Consider the following 13,742-nt stretch of genomic DNA (forward strand, 5'->3'; position numbering starts at 1 on the left):
CCCCCTATAAAGTGTAAAATTGAAATTTAAAATTAAATAAAAAAATTAATATTTGAAATTCGTCTTAAATTGAAACAAAAAAATTGTAACAACTGCTTTCAATAAAAAATGTTGCTTACTTGAGGGGTTTTATCAGAATTTAATTGCACGGATATCTACTAACATAATCATGTTTGGTATTATGAAATTCATCAATTTTATTTTTTTCGGTTATAAGTGGCAATAAGAAACCGAGGTTGGCTATGAAAAGACCACCTTCAAATTTTTTGAAAGAAAATGGGTTCGGCAGCCAGGATAGAGGTAAGAAATATTAATCAAAAGCAAGGGGTCAATGTAGTCATCACGGAATCAATACTATTCCGTTTCTGTTTTCAGAAGTCAAATACAATTCGACAGGAAAAAACAGTGAAAGCGAAAATTTTAGAAAGCCTAACATTATTGAAATGAAATCGTACTCTCGTACAGAAGCACGCACACCTCTGAAAAGTATACAATAAAGCGTGGCAACTTTGGAAAGTGGAATATCTCATCATAACATACGTAAGAAAATTACGTGTTGATTTTTAAGATAAATAGAATTTCTATTAATAAGTTATTGATGATTTTTCTTTTGTAGAAGGAGAAAATCGTCAACTTTACTTTTTAGTGACCGCGTTAATGAAAAAGAAAGCAGAACTCGATGAGGACATTATTAACAAAGATGATAAATATGAAAATAAAAAAGAGGAGGGACTATATGAAAACAAAGAATTCCATAAAAGGCATTATCATAAAAAAACAAGAGTAGTAGAGAAAACGCACTCAGAAGGAGAAACATAAAAGCCATCGTCACAAACAACGAGAGAGCAGACATAGTCATGACAGCCAGCAGATCATCAGGAAAGAAAAATATCGTCTTCTTTTGGATGCATTCGGAAATTACGGAGAACCCCATAAAAGCAGTAACAAGGATAGACCTGGAAAAAGCTCAAAATGGATAAAAGATCTGATGTGGATATGTAATACTTCTACTTTACCACTCTCCCCTCTCGTTGATTCTAGCTAAGGGTAGTTCGCCTACGACGCCTACACAAGGCCCTCGGGGTCTCAGTAGTCCTTGCGCCCTGTCTACGGACAGGTCATTCTGTATCTTTCGGTCAATAAACAAAAAGTATTCTTATATCAAGTATAAAAGAAGTGTAATTCACTAGACCGTCACATAATTTTGGCGATCCTAGCCACGATCCCTTTGATCGATACGACGTTCTTCGGGGATAAAAAAAGAATTTGTGAAGTTAAGACAGTTAAGTGTAGTTAAGTGAATTGTGGCAACATAGTCCCATATGTGTGAAAACCTACGAGGTTTCAAAGATAGCGCAAGTGTACTACCAGGGAATATAAGGATTATCAGTAAACGATTAATCTTTAGCCAAAAGAGATCACGCTAATAGTGCAAATCAAGTGAAGCTACTAGTGACTCTTAAGAAAGGCCCGACGTCACTCTTCAAAGGGGACACCACGGGAGGCTAAGAATTTCCCGATTTTCCGGCCAGCTGTCTGCCTACGGAGCTGCAGCATCCTGCCTGAACCTGCCAACATCAGTAGACTACCATCGATTCTCAACTGCGCCAGCGACACTCAAACTCCTGTTGCGTAAGTTTAATAAAAATTGTAATAATTCAAAAATAGTAAGAAGTAATACGCGGCTTCTTACTTCACAAAAAAACGCCTACGTCTAGTTTATAAAATTAATAAGCATTGTGCAAATTGCGTCGCGATCCGAACTATCAAAATTGTGCGATAAAAATTCTACCTCACACTGGCGTTCGCAGCGTATAGACAAAATTTAATAGAATACCCGACGGTAGAATCGGAAACAAGTGAAGAATCTTTAGGTAACCTAAATCCCGATACTAATCCTTTCCTCACGGCTCGAGAAATGTCTAAAGAAGATTTATCGTGCGGTTCGCAGGAAGCACCCACAATGATGGATGACCCCATAAAATTTATTATAGAAAAATTGAGTGGTATGGAAACCTTTCAAAAAAAGATAGAAGATGCGCTACGAATTTTAAACGCTGAAAATTCTCAGCGCGCAAGAGAAATTGAATATCTCGCGAAGCAGGGAAATATAATCTTAACGGAAGATGAGAGTTCGGGAAAAGGAGAAAAATATACCTCATGCGAAAATCGTGTTTTACCAGAACCTGAAAATTCGTCTATTCCTCCGCAAGGAAATAAGCAACTAAAAGATCTCCCTTTCCAAAGTATCGATATTCAAAAAGTAGAAAATTCGTCTCTTCCTCCAGTAGGAAATAATAGAACGGATCAGGCTGAAAATTACGGGCAAAACGTACCAGTCGTTACCCAGCATCCCCAGGAAAGCGTGCGAATATATAATTTTCAAGGCCGAGAGTCTAGAAGTAGCTCTATATCCCCGACTCCGCGAAGAAATTTCACGTCTTCTCAAGCTAATCGGTTATAGACAACGTCCATTTCTGTGACAACGTCTATTCCCGCAAAGGACATCATCAGAACCGTCGAAGAATTGAGAGGACGTGATGATGTGGGTGTCAAGGACTTTATCAAGTCAGTAAAGCGTGCGAAATCGAGATGTTCGCAGCCGGATTTACTATTGGATTTTATAATAGCCGAAAAAATTAAGGACCAAGCAAAACGCGCAATTCGCTTCAGTTCAATAGATGATTATGATCAGTTGTTCTCCGCCTTAAGGCAAAATGTAGGTATAATCAGTTCAGTTGAGTTAAGTCGGTCAAAACTCGAATCCGTCAAGCAAACAGGGATTGAGATCGTTCAGAATTATAATATGCGGTTCCGGCAGCATTATAATGAACTAATTTATGCGGTCCAGAATCAACAATCAAATCCAACTTCGCGACGCTTAGCAATTCAAATAGAGAAAAAATCGGCAATTAAAAAATATATCATGAATTTGAAGGATGAAATCGGCGCAAAAGTTAGTCCTCTCCGACCGAGTACTTTGAACGAAGCACAACAGGAAGCCTTAGAGTTTGAGGTTTGGTATAGGGAAAAGCATCACAATAGATACTCAAATGTTAGACCACCCGGTAACAAACCCCTGGCAAAACCGGCCTTTGCTCAATCTAGGACAGCATTCAAACATGCATCATCCGCCTCAAAGTACCCAAGTATTAGCAACCCTCCAAATCATTCCCTGTCTTTACAACAAAGACTTCAGATGTTTTGTAAAATCTGCAAAAGACCGGGACATAACGAATCCCAATGCTACAGTAGAGACCGAAATTTTCCGATAGGACACTCGAACTCCCGCCCGCCGTATCGTGTCCACAATTTACAGGTGGAAGAAGAACATCCAGAAAATGTTCTAGGCCATCACGAAGATCAACTATCAACAGAGATAGAGTCTCCGCAGTATCAGGAAGCCTATTCTCAATTAGAGCAAACCTACAAGGAACAAACAGAACAGTAAGACTTTTAGTGGACAGTGGATCCTCACTCAACCTAATCAAGGATGAGCTTGTTCAATTAAATCATCCGTGTGAAAAATTTATCAAAGTGTTCTCTATGGGAAACGACCAACACCGGACAAACGAAATAACAAAATTTAAATTCCAGGGAAAAGATCATGTGTTTGTTATTGTACCAAATGATTTCTCACTACCAGAAGATGGAATTATCGGAGTTCCATTCATGTACAGTTATAAATTTAGCCTTTCAAATACTTATTTAGAATTAGACAACGTTAAATACGAATTACACGACGATGGGATATTTGTACCGGAAAACTCGATTAAAGTAATTAACTTTCAAGTAGAAAAGAAACAGGCGCACATGCTAATTACAGATCATCCGCATATTCCGGACTCAATCTATAGAATCCAAAACCATGAATTACGAATTCCAATTTCTAATCATACGGGCCAAATGATGATGCTTTCAACCACGGAGATTCAACCCAAGTACATAAGTGTTCAGCCCGAACGCGAAGATAGAATACATTTTATTACGACAAAGGAATTAGCCAAGAGATTAGAACTTCTCCGAGTAAACACAAGACTCTCGCATATTGAAAAAATAACCAAGAAGGAATAAACAAAATTATCCAAAGTTATCATGATATTTTCACCTTAGAAGGTGATCCTCTCCCATGCACAAATCTAGCAAAACACGAAATCATCTTAAAAGAGGAGAGACCCATTAACATTCCTTCTTATCGCCAGCCAGAGTATCATAAAGCTGAAATCAATCGTCAAGTAAAAGAGATGCTTAACAAACAAGTAATCTCTATGTCAAAATCACCATTCAACTCACCATTATGGGTAGTTCCGAAGAAAGCCGATGCTTCTGGGAAGAAGAAATGGCGCATTGTCATTGATTTCAGAAAACTAAACGAACGAACTGATCTAGATGCATACCCGCTACCTATAATCGATGATATACTCAACCACTTAGGAAATGCGAAGTTTTTTTCAACATTTGATTTAAGCTCCAGATTCCATCAAATACCTATGGATCCAGAATCAAAAAAATATACAGGCTTTAGTACACAAGAAGGTCATTTCGAATTTGAGAGAATGCCGTTTGGTCTAAAGAATTCGCCGGCAACCTTCCAGAGGATCATGGACACAGCTCTCAGAGGTTTAGTAGGAAATATTTGCTTTGTTTATCTTGACGACATCGTAGTATTCGGCTCAAGCCTCAAAGAGCACAATGAGAACATCGCCATACTCTTCGAAAGACTGCGACAAACAGGATTGAAGTTCCAGCCTGATAAATGTGAGTATCTCAGACCAGAGTTAGAATATTTAGGTCACGTTATCACCGCAGAAGGGGTAAAACCAAACCCCAATAAAATTCAAGCGGTAAGGGACTTCAAAACACCAACAAATTCAAAACAGGTGAAATCGTTCCTGGGACTTGCCGGGTATTATCGAAAATTTATTAAGAACTTTTCCTCTAGGGCTAAGCCACTAATTGACCTTACAAAGGAAAATAATCTTTTTTATTGGACATCAGGTTGCGACACAGCCTTCGAATATCTAAAGAACTGATTATGCTCATCGCCAGTATTAAGATACCCTGATTACAAAAAACAATTTGTTTTAACAACAGATGCTTCAAATGTATGTCTCGGAGCCATCCTTTCTCAAGATGGTCATCCCTGCTGTTATATTTCTATGACACTCAATAAACCCGAAATGAATTACGACACAACAGAAAAGGAACTGCTTGCTATAGTCTGGGCAGTCAAGCATTTGAGGCAATACCTGTTAGGAAGAAAGTTCATAACCCATACAGATCATCAGGCCCTGAAATGGCTCTTCAATATTAAAGATCCAGCGTCTAAGCTACTCAGATGGAGACTTCGCCTTGAGGGATACCAGTATGTAGCCGAATATATAAAAGGAAAAGAAAATACAGCCGCCGATGCATTATCGCGTATGTATCCAACACGTGAAGGAGACGTTGAAGAAGGACATACAATAGAATTACCGGAAATCGACAACGAACACGAACCTTCTGAAACAGACAGCGAAAATGTTGAAATCGGGCCCGTGAAGCTTAGATTCATGGAACCTAAGTACGAAAAAGAAGTAGCTAACGAATATCGGGCATGGAAAAGAAATCGACTCCCTAGCAAAGTTAAGACAAAATCTGTCGCTAGCGGCAAAAACTGGATAAAAGTGAGTAAACAAAATCTGTTTTCCCTTTTACGAATCCAACTCCCCGATTATCAAGAAGAAAACTGGATTAAACTACTGTATAAGAAGATCAAGGACTTCACTAATCACAAGAACTGGAAAATCTTCAAGTTCCACATGGAAGACCCTTTAATAATAAACACTGAAAAAGTGCGGTTGCATGACATGCTTAACTTTCTTCTTCATAAAAAATTCCCGGAACATGCATTCTTTGTATGTGATCGACCAAACAAAGAATTAACGGAAGAAGACAAACAAAACCTTTTGTCTGAAGCACATGGAAATATCGGATCAGGTCACTTTGGAGAAAATAAAACCATAAAGCGACTTAGAGAAATTATCTCTTGTGATAATATGGAGAATGGAGTCATCGATTTCATTAAGAAATGTGACATCTGTCAGAGAGAGAAGTTAACACGTATCAGGACAAAAATCGAAGCAGCGATTCCCGACATGCCGGTGGCACCTAACAATAAAATCGCAATGGACATTTTTGGACCATTGCCTATAACACAATCTGGAAATGAGTACATACTCTCTATCCAAGATGTTTTAACAAAGTATCTGGTTCTAATACCGCTCAAAGAAACCAGCAGTGAGTCAATTATAACACAACTGATGGATCATTATATATACATATTTACTTCTCCGAAACAAATTCTGACTGATCAAGGAGCAAACTTTGATTCAGAATTAGTCCAAAAATTCGAAAATTTATTTAGAATTAGGCACATAAAAACTACAACCTTTTACCCTCAGGCGAATGGAGCATTAGATAGAACCCACGCGACGGTCAAGGATTTGTTAAAAACTTTTATCGCCGATAATCAAACGGAATGGGACTTGAACCTCAACCTTACTTGTTTGGCTTATAATGTAGCAGTTCATGAAAGTACTGGGCTAACACCTTTCGAAATGACCTTTGGAAGAACAGCAAACTTGCCTTCAATTCTTGCCACCACCAGTTCTTTAAACCACCAAGAACTCTTGGATATGTGGAGGAAGCGGCATGAAACCTATTTAGCAAAAGGAAAAGAATCCATCCAGAGGACACAAGAGAGATTAAAGAAATTGCAGGACTCGAATATTGTCATTTTAAACCCTATTTGCGGTGCCGGTGATCTTGTACTTGTCCATAACGAAACGAAAAGAAACAAGTTAGATTCAGAATGGTTAGGTCCAGCTACAGTAATACGGCGTACCAGCCAAACTAATTACGAAATTCTTTTTTAAAATAGATACCTCACAATACACGCAAATCGTCTGAAACCATACTATCACTAATCCTATGTTTTCAGAATGCAGACTGCCTGGGTCATCCTTTCACTCATCTCCTCCACTTCGTGCCTCGTAGTGACTCCACTCCATAATGTCACTATTTTTGCGGAAGATTTAGGCGACGCTAGATTATATCACGAAACTTGGCACTTATATGTATCGGTCGACGTAGATAACGTTAATACTAGGTTTAATAACCTGATGGGGCACTTCGAATCAACAATTAACATGTGTTTAAATTGCACTGAGCAATTCGAGTTGAGCCTCATCAACGGTAGGATGAAACGACTTGGTATTCAGCGCAGCCTTTTGTGTAAGCTGTTAGGGGGAACACACAATAGAAAAAGAGGTTTAATTAATGCGATAGGTAGTATATCTAAGATACTATTCGGAACTTTGACAGAATCTGATTTGATATATGTTGATCGTGAATTAGACAAAATTTACTTAGAAAACAAACAGTTAGCTTCCAGTCTCCAAAACCAAACGCAGGTAAATAGAATGATATTAAATTCTGGCTCTCACGATGGCGAATCACTTTTTGTACATAACCAAAAAACCTCCGAGCGACTCAACCTAATGAACACCCGAATAAATGATAATACCAAAAATTTGTTTATTTCAAATCAAATTATAGTCATGACTTTGCTTATAGATGAGTTGAACGGAGATATAACATTGTTGATAAATTCAATTAACGAGGGAAAACATGGTATAGTACATCCGAAAATTTTAACACCAACATTGCTCATTGAATCCTTAAAAAACTTTAAGGATAAATCTAACATAAAGTATGCTTTGCCACTCAAAGAAGTGAATTACCAACATATTATTCACATATCTGAAATAAGCATTACTCAACGATAAACTGCTACCAATCCAAAAACAGATTGATAATGAGCAATTGCTGGAAGCAGGTAGAACATTAGATGATATCGATAATGTTTTAAACAGAGTCAAAAATGAACGTCGAACACGAACATGGACTGAAACCACCACAGAAACTCTTACATACTTAGGTTATGTTGCGTTAGTATTAATAACTTTATTCTCCATGTACAAATGCGGACTCTGCGATCTAACACGAAAATGTCTGCCGAAAATCTGTTTCAACCTATTTTGTACAACTAATAACATTAATAATAACACAGCCCCAACGCCAACTATTGTTACCTACGTTCCACAGGCTCCTCCTGCACATTAAATTGAAAACAGTGAGCCGTTAGCAGTACCTAAAGTTGTTAAATTGCGTTTTTCTGGAGCAAAACGAGTCTAACGAGGGGGGTGTAATACTTCTACTTTACCACTCTCCCCTCTCGTTGATTCTAGCTAAGGGTAGTTCGCCTACAACGCCTACACAAGGCCCTCGGGGCCTCAGTAGTCCTTGCGCCCTGTCTACGGACAGGTAATTCTGTATCTTTCGGTCAATAAACAAAAAGTATTCTTATATCAAGTATAAAAGAAGTGTAATTCACTAGACCGTCACAGATACAATGCCTCTTCAAAATCAGCCTGGAGTGGAAGGCACAAACAGTGCTGTGAATAAAGGTGCTAAATAATAGATTTAATGCTTTCACGATAATTCATTTTGAATACAAGAGATATTTCGGGTTTCACTCGTGTAAAAAAACTACGAATTTTGAAGTGAACTGCAATGTTAACGATACGTTGGCAAAATTCGTAGTTTTTTACACGAGTGAATCCCGAAATATCTCTTGTCATCAAAGGTATTAAATGTCAAAAAGTGCTTTAAAAAATGCAAAAAATCTTTTCTGTAATTTTAAATAAACCCACTGATACCTAAAATTTCAAAAACCGTTTTCAAGTTATTAAAAAATTTATATTCGACCTTTAGAAAGGATTATTGCACAATAATGTATTGCATTTTTACTTCTTCGTTGGCTTCACTCAGAAGCAGCAAATTTTTACGTAATGAAAACAATGTTGATCATTTCATTCTTATAGCTGAAAAGTATCAACGACATCTTTCTGGTGCATATGGAAATAAAAGAGGACTTCACAGAAGCAGTAGCAAGGATGGATCTGAAGAAAAGCGCCAAAATGATAAGACATATACTGTGGAGACAATGCCTTCTCAAAATCGTTTTGAATTTGAAGATACACCCAGCGCTGAGAATAAAGGTATTAAATGTACAGAAAACTCAAAGAAGATGTCAAACAATCATTTCAAAGGTTTTCATAAATCTGCTGATATCTTAAATTTCAAAAAAGGTTTTCTAGTTATGCAGAATATGTACTCGAACTTCATGAAGAATTATTGAAAAAAAATGTATCGCTTTTTTACTTCTTTCTTGACTTTACAGCAAGCAGATTTTTATTCAATGATGACAATACTAACTATTTCATTATTATAGCTGAAAAATATGAACTACATCTTTCTGGAGCATATGGAAATGAAGCTCACAGAAGCAGTAACAAGAATGGATCTGAAAAAAGCGCAAAATGGACACAAGAACTGATGTGGGCACAATGCCTCTTCAAAATAAGTTTAGAGTTAAAGACACAATCAGTGCTGAGAATAAATGTACTCAAATACTTAAAAAGCGCAAAAAAGATTGATAACAATCTTTTTTAGAGTTGAGATAAACCTAATGATACCTAAAATTGAAAAACTGTTTTAAATTATTTAGAAATATATATTCGACCTGCAGAAAAGTTTGTCTTCCCGAAATGTATTGCTTTGTTTGCTTTTCTGTTAACTTCACTCAGGAGCAGCAATTTTTTATATAATAAAGAAAATACTGACGATTTAATTTTTAAAGGTGAAAAATATCAACATCTTTCTGGATCGTATGGAAATAATAGAGGACCTTACGAAGATAGTAACAACGATGAACCTGATGAATGGCTCAACGAGGACAAAGAATCTACTGTAGATAAAAAGCTTCTTGAATAACAGTCTAAAGCTGAAGGAACACGCAATACTGAAAATAAAGGTAGTCAACTGTTCCGAAAAGCTCCCTAAAATCATTCTTCAAATTATTTGAAAATATGTATTTCGCATGAAAAAGATGCTTGAACAAGAACTTCGTGTTTTTCCACTTCTTCACTAAAAACAATTCTGCGAAATTTCACGTAGCCCGAAAAATAGAAATTACACAATCGCGTTAATTACACCTTCTTCAAATAAAATCGGCTGTCGGTGAGAATAAAGGGACTGTCGACCATCACCGTTGTAATTTCCAACGAACTGTGGCTACAATTTTTCAGCGAAATAAGGTGTAAGTTTGCAACGACCATGGGTGAAGTTCAAGAACTCAATTGTAAAATTCCCAGTACAGAGTATTATTACACTATAGCAACAATATTGATTCATCATTTTGTAAACTTGCACCTAGTCATTGAAAATTTGCACCTGCTGTCTGAAAATTTGCAGCCATGCAGTCGATAGAAAATTACAACGGTGGTGAATGTTTCATATATTGTCATTAACAGTAGATTTGTGAAAGAATGACATGCACTGCCACTATGAATTTACACAATTGTGTAATTTCACTGTTACGGAATATTTAAAACTTTGCTGTACTTTTTCACAGTGTTTGTGAACTTCACTCAAAAACAGCATATCATATATATAAAACTAAGTAACTATTTATCTGAAATACCGTTTTTAATTCATCAGAGGTTTTAGAAAACCAATTATTATATTCGAATAAATCGATTCAGTTTTACTGTTGAATTGATTAAAAATTTGTATTAATTTTTAAGGAAATCACGATTGTATTAAAAATCATTATATTTTGGCATAATATGACTGATTATAAATGGCTTAGGTTATTTGAACGACGAAACCTATTGTGAAAGAAATCTACATTTTCAGGGTAAGTATTTCAAATACTTTCCTGATTCGCTGTATTCCGCTAAGGAATCGTAAAAGACGTTCCAAGAACGTCCGTAGGATGTCCTCAAGACATCGTTAATAACATTCTGTGGATGTGCGTAGGATGTTCTCAGGACATCCCACGGTGTGCCTGAACGAACTCTGAATGGGGATGACAAGAGAGGTCTTATATTGTTTTTGGGTATTGTTCTAAAATGCTTCAAAAACAATTTCCAAGAAAAATTAAAATCATTCTTAGAGCCGTTTTATATTATTGATTTTTTAATATCAAATTTTTAAGTCATTTAAAAAAAGGATTTATTTTTTAAATAAGTTATGTGTAAAGTAAAAAATAATATTTATTATAGACCTCGCGGTATCTTTCTGTAAAAATATACAACATGATAGATTACCGCGTGAATTTTTGGTGTTACAAAGATTTCTAAATCTAGAAAACTTTTATGAAATTTTGCAATATAGATGTTAAATTTAGGATTTGGTGTAACGGTATAACACGAATTAGCAACATCGCGAAAGTCTTGAAAACGTTGAACATATTTTACACATCCTACATTATTGTTGGATCGAAAGATATTTACAATGGTATCCCATCTTTTTCATGAAAAATTTCATAAAAGTTTCCTAGATTTAGGAATCAGTGTCACACCAAAAGTGCGTGCGGTAATCTATCATGTAGCATATTTTTGCAAAAAAAAACAGCAAGGTCTTGTATACTACAGCGAACAATCAATGAAATCAGTACATGCAGATTTAAAAAAAACGTGGAACAAATACAAGGTGAAAAAATTAATGATAATTTTTACAATAATTTATAAAAGGTTGTGCAACAATATAATAGTCAACATGTTTAATTTTTAATTTTTTGAGCAGACTGCTTCTAAACTAAATTGCTAAATCATTTTTGTTAAAAATGTGTTTTTTACGTTGGTATAAAATTAGTTACATTAAAAATTATGTAAAAATATACTTATTATACAAGATTTATATTAAAAAGAATAATAAATATCATTTTTATACTTTAAACATAACTTATTTCGAAACTAAATCCTTTCGTTTTCAAATTACTTAAAAAATTGACATTAAAAAAAGCAAAAATATAAAACGGCTCTAGGAATGATTTTAATTTTTCTTGGACATTGTTTCTGAAGCATTTTAAAACGAAACCCAAAAATAATAGAGACATCTTTTGTCATCCCCATTTAAAGTTTGTTTAGGCACACCGTGATCCTTCATAATATCCTGAGGTCATCCGTAGTTTGTCCTCCTGATATCCTTCATAACATCCTGAGGAACTCCGTAGGTTGTCGGACATCCTTGATAGCATTCTGAGGATTTCCGTAGGTTGTCCTCAGGACATCCTTCATAACATCCTGAGGACGTCCGTAGGTTGTCCTCAGGACAACCTTCATAACATTCTGAGAACGTCCGTGGGTTATCCTTAGGACATCCTTCATAAAATCCTGAGGACGTCCGTAGGTTGTCCTCAGGACATCCTTGATAACATTCTGAGGACGTCCGTAGGTTGTCCTCAGGACATCCTTGATAACATTCTAAGGACGTCCGTAGGTTGTCCTCAGGACATCCTTGATAACATTCTGAGGACGTCCGTGGGTTGTCCTCAGGACATCCTTTATAACATCCTGACGACGTCCGTAAGTTGTCCTCAGAACGTCCTTGAGAACATCCTCAGAACGTCCGCAGGATGTCCTTAAGACATCCCTGATAAAATTATCGCTTGCCTCAAAAAAGTTCACCTTCCATTTGTTATATATAATTATTTTTCAATTTCAAGCTTTAATAAAATAGTTCAAGTGTAATTATTACACACTTCATATCAAGACGTTCTGCACTGGCAATCTGACCTCATTTTTTTTCACTGTAGATTCTCATTTACAAGATGACTTCATGGACTATGACCATATTTCATCGAACCCAAACACTTACTTAAGACGAGAAGAGAGGACCTCGAAGCAAATTCATAATCAGTGCCCTCCAGAATGTAATTTTTGTATGTACAGTTTCATTTTTATAATATTCTTTTTTGAAATCGACAAATTGATTATTATTTTGTACATTCTAATCAAGAGAAGGTATTAGATTTGTGTGAAATTTGACCCCCCCCCCCCCGTTTTTATCAAATCTCCACGATTTAAGACCTTCTGAATCCTAAAACAGGTTTTCACATTTAGTCTGTCGGGCTGCGTTGCTCTGTGTGTGTGTGTGTGTCTGTAGATTTTAAGTTTTTTAGCGTGATAACTTTCGAAGGAATTGACAGATTGCATTTGGCCTTTGCTACACTCTTTTAGTGCCCTAAAATAAAGGTTAAAGTTCGTTAGCCAGCCATTTTGGATTAAAATCCAGCAAGTACTTTTTTCTATAAAACCAAAATTTACTAGAGTTATAGCATTCACAAAATTCTAAACAACATACGAAAATCAACAATCTAAGCACAAATCTTCACCGATTTTGACCAGAAAAATTGAAAAAACCCTATTAAGATTTCTAAGAGAGTTGCCCAGCCTGATTTTTAAATGAGGGTTTTAATTTATTTATAGGTAATGTTAACAATACTTTATTATGACAAAAAACTGAGTAAATTACAACAGGTAGTGTCTGTTGAACTTAATTAAATACAAATCTTTAATTAAATTGTCTCACATCGCACCAACGCAGATTCGCACGTTCTCAACGCTCTCCACCATCTCCCCACTTCCCCGCTCCTCGAGCCATCTACAATTCATAGTTTCGATAACCCGCGACAGCTTCTAACAGTAAACAAATATGACCAAAAAAATGGCCTTTTTTCTATTTGACGTTCCCGGTGCTCGTCAATAACAGGAGAAATAATTAGAAAAAACGTATGATTATGGAAAATCATAGAGTATATTTTTTTAACAAATAATTTGCTTATAAAAAAT

At 36.1% G+C, this 13,742-nt stretch overlaps 1 protein-coding gene and 2 long non-coding RNA genes across 3 annotated transcripts in view; all 3 read left to right on the plus strand.

The window, feature by feature from the left end:
* Positions 1–7,137, plus strand: part of LOC117173286 — a 26,404-nt gene extending 19,267 nt beyond the window's left edge. Inside the window, exons 4-7 of the long non-coding RNA XR_004467153.1 lie at positions 218–300; positions 376–540; positions 617–1,632; positions 6,983–7,137. This is a non-coding gene — a long non-coding RNA (uncharacterized LOC117173286). The remainder of the gene's footprint in view (positions 1–217; positions 301–375; positions 541–616; positions 1,633–6,982) is intronic.
* A 1,318-nt stretch (positions 7,138–8,455) lies between these two features.
* LOC117173700 lies at positions 8,456–9,558 on the plus strand. The gene is made up of 3 exons (XM_033362341.1): positions 8,456–8,510; positions 8,928–9,104; positions 9,338–9,558. The coding sequence occupies exons 1-3, from the start codon at positions 8,456–8,458 to the stop codon at positions 9,556–9,558; spliced, it is 453 nt and encodes a 150-aa protein (XP_033218232.1).
* A 120-nt stretch (positions 9,559–9,678) lies between these two features.
* The window catches only part of LOC117173287, an 8,867-nt gene continuing 4,803 nt past the window's right edge, over positions 9,679–13,742 (plus strand). The window contains exons 1-2 of the long non-coding RNA XR_004467154.1: positions 9,679–9,919; positions 12,707–12,832. This is a non-coding gene — a long non-coding RNA (uncharacterized LOC117173287). The remainder of the gene's footprint in view (positions 9,920–12,706; positions 12,833–13,742) is intronic.

This window comes from Belonocnema kinseyi, chromosome 5, assembly GCF_010883055.1.
Source record: "Belonocnema kinseyi isolate 2016_QV_RU_SX_M_011 chromosome 5, B_treatae_v1, whole genome shotgun sequence".
In the NCBI taxonomy this organism is placed as follows: Eukaryota; Metazoa; Arthropoda; class Insecta; order Hymenoptera; family Cynipidae; genus Belonocnema; species Belonocnema kinseyi.

Bases quoted from the DNA above. Each gene is read 5' to 3' on its own strand.
- LOC117173700 (XM_033362341.1), top strand. From the start codon at position 8,456: ATGCCTCTTCAAAATCAGCCTGGAGTGGAAGGCACAAACAGTGCTGTG. The intron at 8,511-8,927 runs GTGCTAAATAAT...TCATTCTTATAG, and splicing joins AAACAGTGCTGTGAATAAAG to CTGAAAAGTATCAACGACAT. The intron at 9,105-9,337 runs GTATTAAATGTA...TCATTATTATAG, and splicing joins ACCCAGCGCTGAGAATAAAG to CTGAAAAATATGAACTACAT.